This window comes from Nannospalax galili, unplaced genomic scaffold, assembly GCF_000622305.1.
Source record: "Nannospalax galili isolate Female #2095 unplaced genomic scaffold, S.galili_v1.0 scaffold309, whole genome shotgun sequence".
Lineage (NCBI taxonomy): Eukaryota > Metazoa > Chordata > Mammalia > Rodentia > Spalacidae > Nannospalax > Nannospalax galili.
Genome location: NW_008359589.1, coordinates 647,600 through 668,766, shown reverse-complemented (window position 1 = coordinate 668,766; position 21,167 = coordinate 647,600). Strand labels below are relative to the sequence as shown.

At 47.8% G+C, this 21,167-nt stretch overlaps 1 protein-coding gene across 2 annotated transcripts in view; it reads left to right on the top strand.

Annotated features, from left to right (window-relative positions):
• Positions 1–3,584: 3,584 nt before the first annotated feature.
• The window catches only part of Rassf5 (Ras association domain family member 5), a 59,725-nt gene continuing 42,142 nt past the window's right edge, over positions 3,585–21,167 (top strand). Inside the window, exon 1 of one of the 2 annotated variants that reach the window (XM_029558762.1) lies at positions 3,585–4,453. In XM_029558762.1, the coding sequence (XP_029414622.1) occupies positions 4,024–4,453 (430 nt within the window). In that variant the 5' untranslated portion in view covers positions 3,585–4,023. The remainder of the gene's footprint in view (positions 4,454–21,167) is intronic. The other variant, XM_008823290.3, reaches the window with a different exon arrangement.

The following is a 21,167-nucleotide window of genomic DNA, read 5'->3' as shown; positions in this document are numbered from 1 at the left end:
GCCAGCTTGGTCCATACAGTGAGTTCCAGGACAGCTGGAGCTACAGGGAGATGCTGTCTCAAAAAGACCAAAAAAAATTTTATTATTTTTATGTGTACAAGTGTTTTTCCTGCATGTACGTAAGTGCACCACATGCATGCAATTGCAGAAGCCAGATATGGTGTTGGATCCCCTGGAACTGGAGTTTCAGATGGTTGTTAGCCTCCATATGGATGCTGGGAATGGAACCTGGGTCCTCTGGAAGAGCAGCCAGTGTCCTTAACTGCTGAGCCACCTCTCCAGTCCCCTATTTCCTTCTCTTTTCCTGCTCTGAGCACATGGTGAATTTGCACCTCCAGCTCCCATTGGGTAGGTTGTGACTTGTAATGAAGTGACTGAGACTTTTAAATGCCAAAGTGGGTCCTCTAGGCTCTTGATTTCCTTGTGACATAGTGACTGGCCACACATATGAAATCCGTGTCACCTGCAGGAGCGCCCGAGTGACCTAAGCAGAGTGTACAACAAGACATGTGAGTGAGAAAGAAGTCTCCATTGTCTAAAAGCACTGAAATATGGGGCTTGTTACTACAGCATAATTTAATTTGTCCTGACTGACACAGTAATCCTGTATAAAACTGTCAGTATTCCCAGAGTTTCCTATTAGGCAACTTCAGATGTCTCAAAGCCAAATAAAACCATAAATAAAGCACATTTGTCCTTCCCTTTTCCTTCCTACTAATGGTGTTGGAGAAGGAGGTTGGGAGGCAGTCTTGAAAGAACCCATCCAATAGGGCAATCAGCATGCTCTGAAACCACCTCTAAAGTGATCTTACATACTGAACACACATTCAAATCCATTGCCATATCCTTCCCCTCGGTCAAAAATAAAAGCAGCATGCCCACTCTTCTGGGAATGTGTCACGACCAGAAAGTTACCAGCTCTAAGCTAAGAAGATTTGCTAAAGAGAAGAAAACTCCCAGGGGTGTCTCAGTAGATGTGGTGCTGTTACCCATGTAACATGGATGGCCAGGATAGAGTAAAAAATGTTACTGTCCAGGCAATGTCTCTCCCCTGCAACTAGAGGAGGTTTTTGGTATTTTATTTCACTTCCCTGGAGAAGGAATGAGTGATTGTGCGAGCGTGTGTGTGTGTGTGTGTGTGTGTGTGTGTGTGTGTGTGTTGTAAGGGGATGTGGTTTTAGGGTAGGAGGGGACTAGATTGGGAAAGGTAGTGTCTAGGGATGTGAGTCCCACGCATGTTGAGGGATGGAAACTACCCCACCCTGACCTTAATTCTTTGGTTCAGGAAGATTAATATTAAGATAAACTTGATAAACTTTTTGGGTTGGTCACATGAAGTGACACTATCTCCATTTTCATCTGTTTCCATCCCAGAAGCTGTGGCTCCAAACAGTCTCCTCCTTGATTCAGTGCCGAAAGCAGCCACCACCATTCCACAAATCAGAGTGAACAACAGTAAACAGTAAACAAAACTCAGAGCATCTTCTGTGCATCTCAACACCTGGGAAGGCTGTGCACCTGACTGTCCCAGCCAGCCTCAGTCTCTCATAGCTAACACTGATGCCCATCTACACAACCTTTCCCTCCCAGAGAATCTGAGCTGGGTCCAAAGGATACTTGGAAGGGCTGGGGATAGGGAGGACAGGGGTGATGATCGATGGCAATCATTTCATAAATGACATCTCAAAACCAGTCTTCCAGTGATGTGCTTCTTACCAGAATCCTGTTGCTTGATACACCAAACTGTCACACCAAGCTCATGCTGGGTTTGTGCCTTGGATCTCACCCAACACATGGCACCCCTGAGAGGGAGAGGTCTCTGGAGAAATTTCAAACCTTGTGGAGATGGATTGGCTAACAGGGGGTAGATACAAGCAACTATTTATATGCAAACAGGTTTCTGTAAAAACTCTGACAGAGACACTTGCAGAAAAAGTAGGAGGAGTAAGGCTCTAATAGCAGGTTGTACTTTCCCTTTCACACACTCAGAGAAAGCACAGAGGAACAGTCTCCTGCTGGAGTTTCCCAGTCATGGTCAATTAAAGTTTGCCAGTTCTAGAGGAAGGGAACAGGGTAGCCCATCTCCTTATCCCCACCTCACCCCCAGAGCAGCGGTCCTCAGAGTGGGTCCTTTGGAACCAGCAGCTCCAAAGCTACCTGGGAACTTGCTAAAAGTGCAAAACCTCACATCCTAGCCTAGATTTACTGACACAGAAACTCTAGGGGGCAGCCAGCAAGCTGCAGCTAAGCAAACCCTCCAGGGTTGGCTGCCAAGGTTTGAAGCGCTTATGTAGAGAAATCAAGAGGAACGAGGCATGGAGTAGGAGCCATTGTGTCTTGCACACCCCATCACAGCTCTGCCTGCTTTGTAGCACTTCGGTCATGCTTCTCATCTACCCAGGTACCAGTTTATGAAGTGAGACCCAGACCAGGAACTTGTTCTCTGCTACAAACTTGGGAGGAAGAAGGTTCTGATGACTACCACCTCAAGAAGCCACTGAGCAAAGAAGGTTGGGAATTCCCTGGCCATTGGACCCTAGAGTTTTAGGAATTTCCTAAAAATTACCTTTGGGGAGAGGGAACAAAATAAAAAATGAGGATTCCCCCAACCAAACACCAGGAAGAGACCCATCTCTTGCCTGGAAAGAACCCTGAGAGATTCAGGTCTAGGAGAATTTAGACAATTCCATGTCTGGTTCCAGAATTTCTCTTCCCCGCAGACACACACCACTGCCACCCCAAATACTCAACTCTGAGGATGCTCAAGACCCTTTATAAAATTGCGTAGTATTTGCAGACAACCTATGCATTTTCAACCTTCTCTATATTGCTTATAACATCCAATACCATGTAAGTGCTATATGAATTATTTTTATACTGTATTGTTTAGTGAATAACACCAAGAAAAAGTGTGTGGACGTTCAATATAGACACGGGGCCTCTTCCCTCCCCGCCCCCAGTATCTCCTATCAGTGGTTTGTTGAACTTGGATATTATTTTATTTTGCTGGTGACCTCTACTAAATCAAGCAAATCAAATCTGTGCTGTAAGAGGGAAGGGTGCCCAAGTCAGAATAGTGGAACTGGAGAGCAATTGTACTTGCAGTTAAGAAAACAGACTAGAGAAGGCCTGGGATCATTGCAGGCCTGCAATAGGGCACAGGTTCAACAACATAGGGCCCAACTCCACTTGCTTTCTCTCCCTTGACATGGGGCCGTGGGCGTGACCTGCTAGTCAGAACAACTACATAATTTTTCATGACTCAGTGCCAAAAGAAAATTCCTGGACCTTTGTTCAAGAATTAGGACTTTCAAGATGGTGACAGCAGAACCTTAAGCCAGGCCACAAATCTTGGTGCTGGTAGACCTCTTCGGGTGACTCCAGTGAGCCTTCCATACCAGGAATAAAACCGGGTATTTAGGTGATTGACATTTCCACAGCAATTACTCCAGCAGAGAAGGGAAGGAAAAGGTTTAATCTTGGAGGAAAAGCTTCTGTCAACCTGCGGGGCACTGAGCGTTCTCATGATCCAGGGTCCAGGATCACCACCAGTCACCCCAACCCCAATACTCGGAAAAGAGCAGCAGCTTATACCACAGGGGTGCTGAGGAAAAGTGTCCCAGTCCTGCCCGCCGCGGGGTTCGGTTCGGACGGTGGGCCGTGCCTAGGCCCCATCTGTTAACCAAAGCCCTTCCTCCCACGCTCTCCCTGCCATCGGCGTGTTGGGGCGTGGGAGACGTGGGGCAGGGAACCAGGCACGGCTGAAGGCTGAGGGCCCCCAAAGCCGGCGCCTCGGAGCCTTTCTGATGCGCCATCCTTTACGACCCCGAGGGTTGAGCGGCTCCGCGAAGACGCCCCTAAATCGCGCTCTGGGGCCCGCCCACCAGCGTGCGCGCCGGGTCCGAGGGAGCCCCGCGGCTCGCCCTGCGCCGCCCCGCCCCGCGGGCTGCGGTCCCTTTAAAGGCGCGCGCGGCCAGGCCGCCCCTTCTCCGGCTCGGGAGCCGCCGCCTGCCTGGCTTGGCCATGGCGTCCCCGGCCATCGGGCAGCGTCCGTACCCGCTGCTCCTGGACCCTGAGCCTCCGCGGTATCTGCAGAGCCTGAGCGCCGAGTCCGGCCGCCCGCGTCGCTGCGTCCCCGCTGCCCTGGTCCCTGTGCCGGGGGTGAGTGAGGGGCGCGGCGGCCGGAGGGCAGCGCGCGGGGACCCGGAGCCCCAGCCGCGGGCCTGCCGACCCGCCCGCCCTCTCCGGCCTGGGCTGCAGCAGAGACTGCGGCGGCGGCCTGGGGCGCCCCGGCCCCGCGACGTGCGGAGCATCTTCGAGCAGCCGCGGGATCCCCGCGTCCTAGCGGAGCGAGGCGAGGGGCACCGTTTCTCGGAACTGGCGCTTCGAGGCGGCCCCGGCTGGTGCGACCTGTGCGGACGAGAGGTGCTGCGGCAGGCGCTGCGCTGCGCCAGTGAGTGAGGGCGGGGCAGGGGAGGTGAGCGGAGACCACAGGGCAGGGGTGAAGGACTATGAGGGGCCGGGGAGGTCACAGTCCTCTGCGGCCCCCAGGGAGACCCGAACTGTAGGCAGGTAACCCTGCCTAGTATCCTTGAGTGGATGCCCACGGACCAGTTGCGGCTATGCTGTGCGGTTCCTTACCCGTGACAGGTACGTGCCCCCAAACTCCCATGCACACAGGTATGCTTGTTTGCAGGTTGATGTCTCTCCACAAGGACACTCAGTTGTTCTCCATACAGCCTCTTGTTTTAGTTGTAAGTTCTTGGAATTGGGTAGTGACACTGATAACGAGGTGACCATTTGAACCTTATAATGGAAAAATGGTTTGTTAGTCGCCTCTGGTCCAAGCTCAGACCCTTCCTCCAAGGGGACGTATTTGGCATAGGAGACCTGGTTAGGCTCAGAATGGAAACGGCTGTGATGCTGAAAGATTCCAAGGTCACCCTGGACTTGGGCCGGCTTCAGCCTTCCACACCTAGCCTCTCAATCCTTTGGAGTCCAGTGTTTTCATCATCCTCCCCTTCATTCTCCTAGGCTCCTGCACCAGTTGTCCAGCTCGAAAATGACTGTACTCCCTGCTGGATTCTTTCCTCTAGGGCACCCCTAGTGCCTGCTGGCAGCTTTTCTCAATCCTGACTGAAACACTGAGCACCTGTGCAGAGACTTTCTGAGCTAATCTGCAGTCTTTTTAGGGGTTATCCACCCCCCACCCCTGCAGAGTGTGTGTGTATTCCTTTAATATGTGTTCTCCCAGCCAACCCGTGTTTCTGCTGTTGCCAGCTTAGCAGAGGATACCCATAGCCATGTGTTTATGTAGCTACTTTAAATATGTGAAGCACTCAGCACAGACAATGGCACAGTCTCTAGCAATCATCTCTGGAAATGGATTGTGGTTGCATCTTTCTACAAAGGCCCTTCCCCCACCAGAGCTGCTCTGGCTGCTGCACCAGACCACAGCAGCTAGTCCCTGTCAAGAAAGCCCTACTTTCCTTCTCACCACTGCCAGGGCCAGCAGAAGGGGAAAATGGGTGCTGTTTTGTCCACCACCAGAACCCCCCTATTCAGTGCCTGTTCAGGAGAGAGCTGAAGGTGTAGAGCCTTGCTGTGTGTGGAAGGGCTGCTGTCCCTGGTGTCCCATGCCTCTGACCTGCAGAAGAATCCAGTGCAGCTTACCTTTGGATACACTGCCAGTGTGTGCTCCCTTGATGGTCCTGGGTGCTTTATTGCATCCACCAATTCTAAACATAGGAAGAGACAGTGTTTGCACGCTAAAGGGTTTTCTTATGCTCAATTCCAGAAATCGCCAGTGTCTGTGAAAATATGCTTGTTGGCATTCTTACTTGTATTTAGACTTTGCAGGACTATCAGTTTTACACCTAGTTTTATGATATTCTTCCAGTTGGCAATAATGATATATTTGTGGGTTTCTGTGTGAGCATCTGTGCGATACTCCATGACTAAATGAAGGTGCCCTGCTGCCACATTAGAATTGTTTGTTTCCTTTGCTTCATCCCTAAATAGTTTCCAGTGACAGGAGGACAAAGGCACAGACAGGGCCTCTGGCTTGTGACTTGCTGAACTCCTTTCGCTTTCTTAGGCTCCCATGATCCCTACATAGTTGGCTTCATACCAAACAGACGTCTGAACACTAGAGAGGCAGTAGAACTGGAGCCCAGAAGCCACAGAGAGGTGCCTGTTTGTGGTTATTAATATTTAACTCACCATAAGTGTTAGTGACTAGGAAAAAGTTGAGAAAATTTTGATGTGCAAGTTCACCCAGCAGGACAAACTCACCAAGTATCTTGTGTTAAGTTGAGGTCTAATTCCATGAGAGGGTTGGTTTTCTTCATCTTAGTTTTGAAAAGCAATGATCAGAAAAGTGACTTTTTAAAAGGCAGTACCAGAGCAGGGAGATAGCTCCCTAAAGTCCGTAAAGCAGTCGCTTTACTAAAGGACCTGAATTTTATCCTCAGAACCCATGTGAAAAAAAATAAAACCAGGCATGGTAGTGTGTGCTTATAATATCAGTGCTGGAGAGCTGGTGATAGGTAGATCCCTGAGGCTTGCTGGCCAGTCAGCTTGGCCTACTTGGATACACACAGGCACACAGACATATATAGATACACAGACACAGACACATAACACACACACACACACACACACACACACACACACAAAGGCAATAATGTATAGTGATAAAGATCTCAGACCATAACCAGAGTCCTAGGTTTGAGTCCAGGCTGCCATTTAGTTTCTGTGTGATCCTGTGCATCTCTGTGTTCCCTTCACTCATTTTTTAAAAATGGGAACAATGATCTTATCTACTATATCAAGTTAATGTGAAAATTCAATGGATTGATCCTGTATATGTAAATTGCTTAGAAAAGTGCCTGGTGGAATGCATGATAAACATTTAATTCAATGTAAATGTTATATTGTCACCTCCCATTCAAGAGCTCTAATAGTTAGCAAGGGCTCATAATGGCTCCTAAGCACTGAGTAAAGTTTTCAACTTGTCTAGCTATTGAGTTTAATGGGGAAGTGAGAAGTATATCTTGGAAGTTCAGAAATGACATCCCTGCCTAGCTTCTCAGGTGGAGGTCTTCTGGGACTGAGGAACATCCTCACAGAATGCCAGCAGCCGACTCTTTCATGCTTAACTTAAGAGGTCCTTGTCTGTGTAGCACCTGTGGCCAGCAAAATGCCAGGCCTGGTTTTCAGTAAATGGTAGTTGGAAATGAAAGCTTGTTCATACTCTTAAGTCTCTCTGGTCTTAGAAACAAGTCAGAGGACAGTAGGCCTGTGAGTGACATCTGTCTATTCAGGAGGCTTCATTGGCAAGTGGGCTTTCAGTAAGGGAAGCTTTGGAGAACTGCCTTGCCTAGCCTAAGCTTAGCATTATCTCAAGATCTGTAACAGCTCTGGTTAACACTGGATTTAGCAGCACCAAAGTTCCGAGCTAATGCTAATTCTCAGAATTAAAGAAATTAAGTTAGAAGGTTGGAAAGATGGCTCAGTTGGTAAAGTGCTTGTCATGCAAGCATTAGGACATGAGTCTGGGTCTCTAGCACTTGGGTAACAAGTCCAAGTGGCAGTGCAATAGGAAAATCTTTGCATCTTGCTGGTCAGCCAGTCTAGCTGATCTGATGAGCTCCAGATTTGATGATAGACCCTGTCTCAAAAATAAGGTGGTGTGGGACTGGAGAGATGGCTCAGCAGTTAAGAGCACTGACTGCTCTTGCAGAGGACCCGGGTTTGATTCCCAGCACCCACATGGTGGCTATGAACCGTTCTTAACTCCAGTTCCAAGAGAATCCAAAGCCCTCTTCTGACCTCTGCAGCATTGTACAACATGGGTGCACTCACATACATGCAAGCAATACACTCATACACATAAAAATAATAAATATTTTTTTAAAAAAAGGTGGTGAGTGAAAAAGGAAGACACTGGATGTTGACGTCGGCCTCCACATGCACCTGTACACACATGTATGCGCAACACATGCTCCTGCAAACATATACACACACAAAATCAAATTTTTTAGATAAAGGAAATTCAATGGGATTAGCCCAAATATACATAGAGGAAAGCAGCAGAGAAACAAGGTTGCAGGACTGAGTGGTATATTTTGGGGTGGATTATCATGGTGAGAAGTCAACTCAAGCATTCCCAGAGAGAACAGTCAACAGCAAATAACTTGGGACTCCAGCTACCCTTGCCCTTTCTTATGTAGAAGGCACATAAATATGGCCCTTTGCTTTTGAGTGGTATGTGAACCATCCTGGGCCAGGGAGTGGTCTGGCGTTTGGAGAAACCAAGTCCAATTCATAGCCAGGGAAGAGAGCTTTAGACATCTGTTGAAAGCTGTTGATACTTGGGTATCCCAGGTTGGTTCCAGGAACAAGTGTCTCTGAAGGAGCAGTTAATTCAGTCATGAGTATTATGTAATTGGAATGATAGGATTGAAGAGGGGCCACGAAGTTCATCCTTCAACCTTCCCCTCCATTGATAGACTTTGATACAGTGTGAGAACGGGGTGTTTGCTGCAGTGTTCCTAAGGAGAGGCACTGTGACATTTTTATTGAGAGCTGCTGGTGTCTCACAAGAGCTACTGATTTGACTACTATAATTCTTGCTGTTGTATTAATGGCTGGCTTTAACTAGATTCTCTGTAGAATTAGAGCCACCCAGGTGGCAGCCCACCAATCCTACAGAGCCAGCCCCTGTTATGGCCTCTTTACAGGAGGTGTACCCTGACCCTGACATTGAAAGGTCTTCATTGCAATAATCTTGGAAAGTGCTTTGTAGTCCTGGCAGCTTCTGTGTTGACTCTAGACGCTCAGAAGGCATTTGCTCAGTACACTCAGCAGTGCTCAAGTATGTGGCTTGTGTTTTGGAGGCTGGGAAAATTGGGCACTGAAACCAACCAACGTCTTGTTAAAGATGACAGGGGAACCCTTAGTCGGCCTCTCTCCTGGCTCTAATTGCGGTCTTCTTGGGAAAAGACTTTTTGGAGAGTGTGTGTTGAAGATGGGGAAAGGACAACAGAGGCATTCTGAATCCTCCAATCTGCACATCCAGATTTCCTCTTTTCCCTACCTCCCGTCTCCTCAAAAGATGAAAATGAAAGGATTAAATCTAGGCTAATTTTACCCTCCATTCATCAGAGCATGAAAATTTCTGATTATGGAGTAAGGGGCGGTGACTTGAATTCCAGGTATAGTAGTAAAAAATGATTAATGCCACTTGCCTACCACCTAATTAGACTTCGTAATGAATGTGTGTGTTCATCTGCTGATGCTTTGAGAAGGCAGTGAATTGCCTTGTCCCCTCAGTGCTGAGGACTGGGTCTGGGATCTTTCCCTTTCTTCAAGCTTGCTCTTGAATCAGCCAGTGCCAAACCTGCAGGCAGACTTTGAGTGACAAGAACAGCAGTCCCAGCTTGCTGCAAGAATCCTGCCCGATTGGCAGAGTAAATCTACCCAGGAAGTATGTGTGGGTCAGGCCAGGCCAGGCCAAGCCAGGTCTGAGAATGCACAGGGAAGGTCGCATGCCAGCAGCACCTCTGCTCTGAAGGACTGTTTCCATGCCTGCTGCTGTACTCACCCTCAAAATAGCTCCATGAGGTTGGAATGTGGGGATTTGTACAAAGCTCTCACTTGCCTACGGTCTTACTTGGCCAGCTTGCTAGGGGGCAGCAGTAATGTTGGGACCTCTCAGGCTGAGCTTAATCTTAAGGCTTTTGAGCCATCTCAGGCCCTTAAAGCTGTTTCCCCACTTTGGGCCCAATGCCCAGGCACCCCTGTCACAGGCTCTGTGTGTGTGTGTGTGTGTGTGTGTGTGTGTGTGTGTGTGTCTGTGTGTGTGTGTGTCTGTGTCCTTCTATACCCCAAGTGCTCTCCCCATGGCTCTGGTTCTCTATATTCATCCCTTACTCCTCAGTTTCCCCCATGGAGGGCAGCTGCTTGCAACTCTTGCCCTGCCTAGAGTATTATTAAAGCTGGTGAGACCTGTAAACATCTCTGGCCCTTCCTGTTCGCATTCCTGACATGGCAAGGTGAGTATTTTTGGGAGGGTGAGTAGTTGTGGGTGTTCAAAGTATGTGAATGCCCTGGCTTCAGTCGGTGCCAGTTCCTGCAGGCTCCTCTCCCCAGCTGGCAGATCCTGGTCTCTACTATGGCAGGCCAGGAGCTCCCAGGCCACCAGCTACAGGCTATCTGCCGTCTTCCCAGATGCCTGGTCGTACTCTTAGTCTCTGCTGTCTTCAGTCACCCACCTCTCCCACAGGGCTCTGTTCCAGCTCTCCCCTACTGGGTCAGGAATTGCTGGCAGCAGCTGACTCAGCAACGGCTAGCCCTGACTAAGGAGATGGTTTTGCATTTACTCACATTTGGTTTTTTACAGACATGTTGACAAGCATCTCTCCCCATGTTCTGGGCGGGAGCTTGGGGTTAGAAGGGGAGCAGAGCCAGACTTGGGCCTTTGGGAAAAGGAGGAGGAGGCAGAGGGGATGATGTCAGACCTGGCAGGCTTGTTTCCCTGGTGGGGTCACTGGTTTAGTGGAATTAAATCAGTGCTGAGAATAGTCATGTGTACCCTGCCCCAAAGTCAAGACTATCTTGTCTCAGACCTGAATCAGGGATATTTGGGTGTTCTCTGAAGCACTCACACACCAGGCTAAGTTGCTTGGAGGACCCCAAGACTTCTTCATGGTATGTTCATTGGCAGAAGTGGCCAACATGTTTGTGCTGGGCCTGTTCTAGCCTGCTTGTGGTTCCTGGAGTAGAGGAAATTCATGAGTGATGCATCTATTGGGAAATCTGAGGTCTGTGTCTTCTTGCCTTTAGTGGTGGAAGAAGGAATTGCAGTGAGGTGTCTTGGGATCATGGCATATGTTCAATGTGTAAATGACCGGTCCTGGCTCAGGGGTCTGGTAGCCACCGGAAGCTGAAGTAGGTTACATGTTTTCCTTAGGATTTTCCTACCTCCATCCACTGCCTTGGCTACACCAGAAGGAAAAGTACAGGATGACATTGTAGTGAGAGTTTGTAAGAGGGTGATGTTCAGTGTCTGATCTACACATTCCTATATGTCACTGGACAGGGTGATGGCCAAGTACGACACTCACCTAATAACTGTAAGAGACTGGGCCATATTCTCTCATTAGTAGTTGACTCCTATGCCACCTGCTACCCCCAACTCCCATTTATTGAACAGACATATTTTGAGGTCTTCTAGTGGCTGTTGACTGGAGCTGCTAGAATGCGAGAACTTGCAGATGTACAGTGCTTGCTGTTCAGGTAGAATGAGTGGAGTTTGCTCCTTAGAACCTACAAAAAAGGCTGGGATGATGGTACACACTTGCAGTACAACACTGAGAGGTAGAGATAGGCAAGTCTCTGGAGCTTGCTACCAACCTAGCCTTATTGGTGAGCTGCAGATCTAAATGAATGACCCTACCTCAAAAACCAAGATGCATGGCTCCTGAAGAATAACAGCCAAAGTTGTTCTTTGCCTCATGCATGTATACACATGTGCACTTGCACACACATGAACACACACACACGTACACACCTACAAGAAAAGAAAGTGAAAACTTAGCATATGTGGACCTTGATGAAACATGTTTAGAAGTCAGGCTTAGAAGTAAAGCAATATTATTTGTGTGGGGTTGTTGTTTAATTCTTTTTGAAGGACTAGGGTAGAGCACTTGCCCAACATGCCCAAGGCCATGGATTGGATGAATCCTCACCACTGCAGTTTAATACTAATAATACCTATTTAACTGAGCACTCCAGTGCCAACCAAGACCCCTGGAGGTAGGGGAGACAACCCTTAAAATGCTTTTAGGTTTTGTTTCCACTGAATGCAGGATCTTGGAAAATGTCATCATTTGCTAAACTGTTATATGAGTTGTTCAGCTCTCATAGAAGGGCTTGGAAATGGCCAAGAAATGGTGGGAACAGAGCGAGCTTTGATCACGTTTGACTCTATCTAAAGCATTTTCCTGTTCATAGTCTGTATTGAGCTCTGTGTTACCTTGTGAAGTGGGCAGGATGAGGGCACATGTCACTCAGGGAAGTCAAGTGGTTTCTATAGGATGATGTTGAATTCAGCATTGCATTTTACTTTCTTAGGTAAAATTGATCACACAGTTTATTAAGTTTTCTTATTCATGTGCCTCTCATGTTGAAATGTCCAAAAGATTACTACCAGTAGCAGCTACAGAAAAAAAAGAGGGTGGGCTAGGGAAGGATAAGCCATGTGCAAGTTGGGGAGTCCACTAATGCCTGGGTAGTTGGGAATTGATTGTATATAAGCCCGTTTTCAGCATTCAATTACTAAATTGATCTTTGACATGTATAAATAACGAGCTCTTTAAACAAGGGGTAAAGTTTTCCTAAATCCCAGAGTAGAAGAAACAAATGAATGTGTCCCCACTATCAACACACCAATTGGTATTAGGTGTATACATGGAGTAGACATAACGTGCAGGCAGATCTGTTTGTGTTGCAGCTGTTAGAGTTCATAACACAAGACTAGCTTTGCAAAAAGAATCCTAGGAGAGACATCTGAGGCAAAGAAGAATTGGATGGGAACTAGAAAGTAAACTGGGGTCTGCACAGCAGACGTCCAGCTTTAACCCCCAGCAGGACTGGTACCTACTTCCCTCACTCACTTGGAGGACTGTGTTTTCCATCAAGCTGAGAAGAAGTTGGGGGTTTGATGGTTTCTGTTATAGTAATTATGCCCTTTCTGCAACAGTGGAAAGTATTAAAAATTCAGAAAATCCCAGTGATGCCAGAACCACAAATTCCAACTGTAACTTGAGAGTTGAGGGTGCTCTCCAGGAATGTCTGTTCTAGTGATGAATGTTTTGAAAGCAATCTGTTTTTATATAGTGTTTCAGGGGAGATTATATTTTACCCTAGCCCTTAAGATAATGAAGGCGGTTGGTTCAAGTTCTATTGGCTCTTGGCTGGACTACCCTTTTAGCATGGAGAGATATCATCAGGTTGATGCTTGGACATCAGGGGCAGCAAGAGGTCATCACGAAAGACATTCCCCTGCTGTAGGTAGTGCTCCCCCAAGACCATGTGTAGACCACCTGTCTTATTTCCAAAGGATCCTTTCCAAAGCCTAGTTTCCAGTCCCTGCCACTTCTTTTCTGCTGGCTTCCCCAGTGATTTAGCTTCTTGAAGCACAACTTCGTGGAGCTTGAGAGTATCACTCAGTAGAGCAATTGTGTGAGGCCCCAGATTTCATCCCCAACATTACAGAAAAAAGAAAGAAAAAGAAGAACACCTCTGTGTTGAGAAAAGAGAAATGAGGTCAGCTTATCCTAGAGCCAAGGACTTCCCTCTTTATACATACTGAACTCCCCCAGCTGCTCATGCCCTTTCCCGGGGCTACAGTGGGAATATGCTGTCCTCACCTTTGTTAGGCTGGGCCAGACTTCCTGGAACCTCTCAGGAGACCCCAGGTATCAGGCTCAGAGGCGGAGGGGCAGAAAACCTTGGCACCTCTCGACTCACTTAATGATCTGTCTCTGTTAGAGAGCCAACTTGACAGGCCACAAAAAGCAGTCTGCAGGCATCCCAATCTTCACAAGGAAGGGGTGGCTCTGCAAAGGTGACATGTTAAATTAAAGTAAGTTTAAGTGAATAATAAACTCTCTAATTGTCATTGCTGTGACAAAATACTCTGACCACTACCAACTTGGCGAGGGGAGGGTTTATTTAGCTTACATATCCTGGGTCACAGTTCATCCGGGAGCCCAGGGCAGGAACCTGGAGGCAGGAGCTGGAACACAGGCCATGGAGGAATGCTGCTTTCTGGCTTGTTCCCCTGGCCCCTGCTCAGCCTGCTTTCTTATGCAACACAGGCCCACCTGCCCAGGGGTGGCACCACCCACAGTGGGCTGGGCCCTCCCATATCACTCATCAAGAAGATGCCCCTCAGACATGGCCACAAGCCAGTCCAATAGAGGCAATTCCCCAACTGAGGCTCCCTCAACCCAGGTGTGTCAAATTGACACTAAAGCTATCTCTAGCACAGTGTTAATAAAGTTGAAGTCAGAGCACTATGAATACTAGTCAGATAATCTACTGCTGAGCTACACTTTCAGTCCCAGCAAAATTGCCTGGACTGGCCTTATAGAGAAGTCCAGAAGTTATCCTGAACTTATAGATCTACCTGCACTAGCTGGGATTACAGACATGTGGTACTATTCGTATCATAAGAATTTGCAGCAATGTACTGCTATTGCTGCTGTACCGAGTGCTGAGGCTGTCTCTAGGACAACTGGTCTAGACAGGACCTCCTGGCCTGGAGTGAGGAAGGCAGGTTATGGACAGCCTCTTTCAAGGATCAGAGTCAATGTTTTCTTTTCTAAGCAAGCACTCGGATATGGCCTTTGGCCTGTAGCCTTTTGTTTGACTTTGGGGAAAAAGCACAAATAGGTTCAGGCAGGGATTGACAGTTGCGTAGTACTCTGGGACTCCCATAGAGAACATCTGAACTCCAGCACCCACCAGCTGCCCTAGCACAAGATGACCAGGGCAATTCCACAGGCACACAGTCTTCTGAAGTTTGCTTCCTCTGGGAAAAGGGCAAGTCCTCATCTTTCCCTGGCTGTGGCGAAGGAGGCTCTGGGCAGCCTAAGGGTGGGCCCTTCTCTCTGGGGGCCTTCCCAGAAGGCTGCTGCCAAATTGGTGCCAGCTGTCTGACGTGGCCAGGACAGCAGGATCTCCAGGAATTCTCTGTGAGGGCTAGCTGCTTCTGGGTCAGAGCAAGAGAACATTCTAAAAGCCCCATTTTAGGGCAGGAGGACAGACAGCACTTTAGCCTTATTGGGAGACTATCCCCCCTCCACCCCCCAGCCTCCTGCAGTCCTAGGGTCATAGCCTTCTGCCTGCCATTTCCTCTCTTCCCAGGTGTCTGGTCTTAGATAAATGCCTAACCCTCTCAAGGCCATACAGCCTCCTCACAGGCCCTTCCCCTCTGCTGAACAGGGGAGTGATGTTAATGAGCTCCTGTGGTATGAAGTGACAGATCACTTTGGTTGTCAGTTGGAATTTTGAAGACTTTGCTTTTTCAGACTCACAGGCATGAGTGAGAGTGAGGCTGGGGCTGGCTTTCCTGTAGCCTGCTTGGTGGAGGCATTTTTATCTTATCAAGCTAAAAGCCCAGGAATAGAAAGTTTTCCATTGGGGGAGGTGGAGGGGACAGAATCCCAGCTGGGAAGGAGGCAGTATCCATCAGTCTGCTGATGCTGGAGGTGAGGGTCTAGGTGCCTGTTCTGGTTACAGGAGGCCTGGAGCCCTCCCCTGGGCCAGTGACTCCCACACTTGGCACCCTCCCTTGACACCAGACCTAGAGAAGAGCTATTGATCTGCAGCCATCTTAAGATGAGAGAGAGCCTGGATGAGGAGGAGGTGTTTGCCTGCTTCAGCACAATCACTATGCGCCTCCAGCGGCTCTTCCACAGGCTTCTGAAGAGCAATGGGCTATCAGAGAGGCTCCAGACCCCACAGAAGTTCTGCAGCAAGGACTGGGCACATAGTAGGTCCATGCTATTCCATCTGGGGATGCTGGGGGGTGGGAAGGATACTTGGGTTTCCAGGCCTCTTCCAAGTGGTTTTTCTCATGGAAAAGCAATGTGAGATCCAAGCAGCCTTGTACTTAACATTATGCTCAGCGCCACTGTTCAGTCCTGACTTCAGAGAGCAAGGCACAGGTGTCACTGTGCCTGATTGAAGTTGAGCAGGCAGGCTGGATAGACGTAGTGGGTCTGGTTCAGAGGCCCTGTTTTGGCTGTGGGTTGTAATAACCTTTCCAGGTCTATAAATCAGGATGGAGTGGCCATCCTGAACAGGGTTCCTGGTCTAGTAGAATCTGAAACCTTGGAGAACTGCTGTTTTCTGTCATGCCTGTCCTGCAGCACACAAGGCAGCAGACCTTGCCAAACTGTTTCATCAGCAGACTGAGGACTTAGGAATAGCTGTGGTTCTTGGGCAGAGCTTTCCATCTGCATGGCTAGTGGGTTGGAAACTACTAGATGGAAACTGCTGGAAGGAGCCCCAAACTCAGGTAGTTGACTGGCCACTAGTTTCCCTTCCTGAGCACTAATTAGGGTGAGAAGGGCCCTTACTTGGGGAAGGATAGAGGGACAGTGAAAGGGGTGGGTGAAAGACAATAGCAAGCCATATAATCATGGCTCTTCATTCATCCTACACCTCCCCCCGCCCCCGCAAGACTATCAAAGGCCCTGTTAGTGGCAGCACGTGGCTGGGATCACAGGTGCTTCTTTCTAGTCAGGGTCTTTCTATGGCATCATATGCCCCCTAGCATCTTCTATATACTGCTGTAGCACAGTCGGCAGAAGACTGAGAGCATTTATATTTGGTTTTATTTTGTTCTTTCATTTGTTCTAGATTATTGTATGGGGGGAATAGCAGAGGAATAGCTCTTTTACAGATGAGGCCATGCAGGGAAGTGAGGCCCCTCGTCAGGGGTCATTCTGCATGGCCAGGCCACTGGCTCTGTAACTGTTGCCTTTTGATGATTAGAAATCTTTGGCATGCAGTCTTTCCTCAGGGTGCTCTGCCTGCTTTCTCTACACTTCTCAATAGATTCAGAGACAGGTGGGGAACCAGGTAGTCACAACATACCTTAGGGATGGAACTAAAATGAAATGCCATATCTAGGCCAAGATTTTAGAATCAATATTTTTTTTATATGTATGAGTGTATCGCCTGCATGTATGTGAGTGCACCCGTGTTGTGCAGTGGCGCAGAGATCAGAAGAGGGCTTCGGATTCCCCTGGAACTGGAGTTAAGGACGGTTCATAGCTGCCATGTAGGTGCTGGGAATCAAATCCAGGTCCTCTGCAAGAGCAGTCAGTGCTCTTAACCACTGAGCCAGCTCTCCAGCCCCGAGAATCAAAATTTTTAAACAGTAGGATCTTGATTGTGAATGATAACTTTTCTGATTAAGGCTTTACCTTTACCTTTATCAGTAGCCTACTATGTACTGTGACTTGTATTAAGAAGTAAATTGGGGCTGGAGAGATGGCTCAGAGGTTAAGAGTACTGACTGCTCTTGCAGGAGACCCGGGTTCAGTTCCCAGCACCCACATGGCAGCTATAAACCGTCCTTAACTCCAGTTCCGGGGGAATCCGAAGCCCTCTTCTGACCTCTGCTGCATTGCACGACATGGGGTTCACTCACATACATGCAGGCAATACACTCATATACATGGAATAAAAATAACAAAAATTTGTTTTTGGTCTTTTCTGGACAGGGTCTCCCTGTAGCCCCAGCTGTCCTGGATTCACTATGGAGAACAGGCTGGCCTCAAACTCACAGAACTCTGCCTGCCCCTGCCTCCCGAGTGCTGGTATTAAAGGCGTGCGCAACCACACCCAGCAAAATAACAAAATATTTTTTTAAAAAAAGTAAATTGGAGGACTGGAGAGATGACTTAGTGGTTAAGAGCACTGGCTGCTCTTGCAGAGGACCTGGGCTTGAGTCCCAGCACCCACATGGCAGCTAACAACCATCAGTAGCTCCAGTTCCAAGGGAATCCGACACCCACTTCTGACCTCTGCAGGCACTGCATGATACAGGTGCACTTACATATATGCAGGCAATACACTCATATACATAAAAGTAATAAAATATTTTTTTAAAAAACTAAATTGGTTACTAGGTTTCTTGATTTAATATCTTGCTCTCCCTTTCTCTCTCTTTCTCTTTCCCTCTCTCCAGTGAGTTATAGATTGAATAATCAGGCCTGTGGTGGCAGCAGGAGTGTGCTACACCCAGTGTGCTGGCTTGCTTTGTGTTAGAATTTGGACTTGACTACTGCAGGAGGAGAGGAAAGGAAGGGTTCTCAGAGGTGAGGGGAGCAGCGGACTTTTGGGATATCTCTGCCTTTCCACTTACATATGTATTCATGTATTTACTAAGAACCTACCATAGACCGAGACTGTTGCAGAAGATAGCCAGTTGTATCCAAATTTTTGTGTAACAGGAAGGTGTATGTGAACAGGTTTCATAGAGCAAGAACAAAAGAAAAAATCAATACAGATAATCCTGCTTTGATTGTCACACAAAAAGAGAGATCCAGTTACCAGAGCACCTTAAGAAAAAATTTTGTACTATGTAAGTTTAAGGAAAGAGTGACCAGTTCATTGTATCCAAAGCCAGTATGGAGCTGCCAGATGCCCTCTCAGCCTTGGCCCCTGGCAGAGCCTACTCTAATGTGTCACTCTACTCCAGGTGTAAGTGAGACAAAGCAGCAGAGGTCCCAGCTCTGGATCCTCTCCACCATCCCCAGGGGCCCTGAGAAGGCAGAGGGTTGCCTGAGAGGCTGACAGAGAAGGACTTGGGCTCAGGAGTGAGGGACATGAATGGAAAGAGGAGGGTAAGAGTCATTTTACTTTACTTTTAACCTACAGCAGACACCATCTCTGAAAATGGGCAAAGGGCAGTCAAGCCTCTTGGTAACCTAAAGTACGTTTTTCATAGTGTCCCACAGTCCTCGGCCAAGCAGGCTGGAAAGGAATCCTGTCCAGCATGTGCAGACTGCATGACGCCAGAGGAAGAGGGTACAGATGTGCAGATAGGAGTGTACATATAGATGCTTGTGCACAGGTACGCCTGGTCCAATTGCCAGGAGGTCACTAGTGGCTAGGAGCAGACAGGGTCAGTTTGCTTTATGGAGCAATCAGGGTACTGCATCTAACTGCTTTTCCACACCCGCTTTGATGTCACTTGCAGATATTCAAAATGCAGATTGCCAGAGAGTGTAGCAGACTTTGGCAGTGAAAAGAAAAGTGCATAGATCGTGGCCAACCTTTCTGCTGTAGACAAAGACTCCCTTGCAGCTGCATCACTATAGCCAGGACCCAGAGGCTTCTGCAGAGACCCAGGCCTGTTTCTCACTCATCTCACCCCTCAGCAGGCTGATCAAACAATGACTTGTTCCATGACATGCTTGCTTAGCTCCTGATGTTGCCCCATAGACCAGTCTTGCTTTGCCTCCTGATTATGTGGTGTGGTAAACTCAATGGCAAGCATTTTTTCAAAGAAGGTGTTTCGGGAGTTTCATGTTCCTCCTCCACTTCTGCCTTGGCAACCTTCAAACCCCATGCCTTCCCCCTGATAACCACTCTGGCCCACGTGCAACGGAAGAGCAGACGGTCCTGTTAGAGGCTTGTACAGAGGGCCTGACTGGGAAAATCCAATGACAGAAGTGCCCAAGAAGAGGCCTAGCTTGGAAAAAATGAAGCTGGGAGAGGTTAGTTTCTACAGGAAAGTCCTGACAGCCAGGAAATGGTTCCAGTACCCACACACAAGACTGCCTGGCTCCACATCTCTTTTCTTCAGTGTCACAGCCCAGCTGCTCATGAAGTAGGTATAAACTAGGAAGATTGGAAACACAGGATACAAAACTGCATATAAAGGTTTAATAGTCTTTCTGAGTATATTCTGACACACACTTCAATTGCTTTGTTCAAGAAGTGTCCTTTGTTGTTCACTTGTCTCTGCCATACCATAAACCATAAACACAGCCTGGGCCTTTCAGATACAGTGTCCTGACCATACCTTCATCTGCTCGTGAGGAATAAGCTCTGTTTGTCTTGCTCACCATAACATCCCCCTCAAACCATTAACTTGGGCCCCTCCCACACAGATCAGTGCTGCTTACCATACACCAAGGCCTGCAACTCTCCCACCTGTCTGCACTCCATCTACACTTCTAGTTGCCAGTGTTGGAACAGCCTGTACTGTGAGGCCTCGGTACCACAGAATAAAAGGGTGGATAAAATAGGGGCGTGTCTCTTTAAGGTATAGACTGCACCATTAAGAAACATTGCATATGAAAGATATAAACATACTCCCCAAAATATAGTCAATTAAGAGAGTAACTAAAATTAAAAATCGTTTAGCAATTTTAAGGGGACTGAGTCCATTTTTGAATAGAATTTATTCTATTTTTGTTTGTCTTATTTGTGCTGTGGCTTGAACCCAGGTATTCTACCACTGAGCTAAATGTGGAGTTGGTGAGCTTACAATGTAAATGTTATAATCTGTATTTTCTTTATTCTGTTATCTCTCTAGTCAGCAAAGCCCTCTCCTGGAAATGCTTTCCCTCTCGATCCACTAAATCAAGGTCTGCTTCTACTGCGGCCCTCTTCAGGCCTGCCCCTCTGAAGTTTGTAGCATACACTAGATGGAAGTTAGTATAGTAGACGATCTCCAAATATGCACTGATGAGTAATGGATGGACAGAACGAGAGATGGAGAAAGCTTTTGACTTCCCAAAGATAGGAAGAGAGAAAGAAAGGTGAATGGGAACGGAAGCAAAATTTGTCCAAAGTTTAACATTTGAGCTTACAATGTAAATGTTATAAATATTGGAACTGTAAAAAAAAAAAGTACAGAAAAAAAATCAGGGCATGAGGTATGAAAGATAGAAGAAAAGTTCTAGCATCTTCCTAGCAGTTAGTGCTGTTTGGAGTGGAAGCCTGAATTACTAAAAACAGTTCTACTCTATCAAATGTTTATAATTGTACATGCACACACATGGGGCAGGGGGCATGGTTTGGGGCACAACATACTCAAATAGCTAAGTAGCATAAAACTGGAGTGTGGACGAGGTGACCTGTGGTCCCTCTGCCCCTGAATCACTGGCACATGGTAGATGCTGCTTAGCCGCTCCTGCTTCTTGCATCTCCTGTCTGAACTTGTTGTGGGCTGAGCTGCCTTTCTCTATCCCTTCCCAACAACCCCACCCCTAGCCTGGCCTGGCCTGATGCCATGCCTGCCCTCTGTTTTCAGTCTTGGGACATGTAGTCAGGGTGGTGGTAGATGATGAATATGCTGGCTGAGAGGCACACCCACCCACACCCACTCACACCCACCCACGTGGAGCAAGACTGCAACTGCACAGCTGGGAAGCCAGCTTCTGCCAGGCCAGTTGTGTGTGTCTAGGAGGAGGGCACAGGGGACATATCCAGCCTGCCTGTAAATGTGACATGATACCCATCATGGGAAGATAGTAACTGAGACATTAAACATGAGGGCTAGTGTCCCAGGGAATCTTCATGTTTTTGATAGGTCTTACTATGTAACCCAGGCTAACAAGAATAACTGT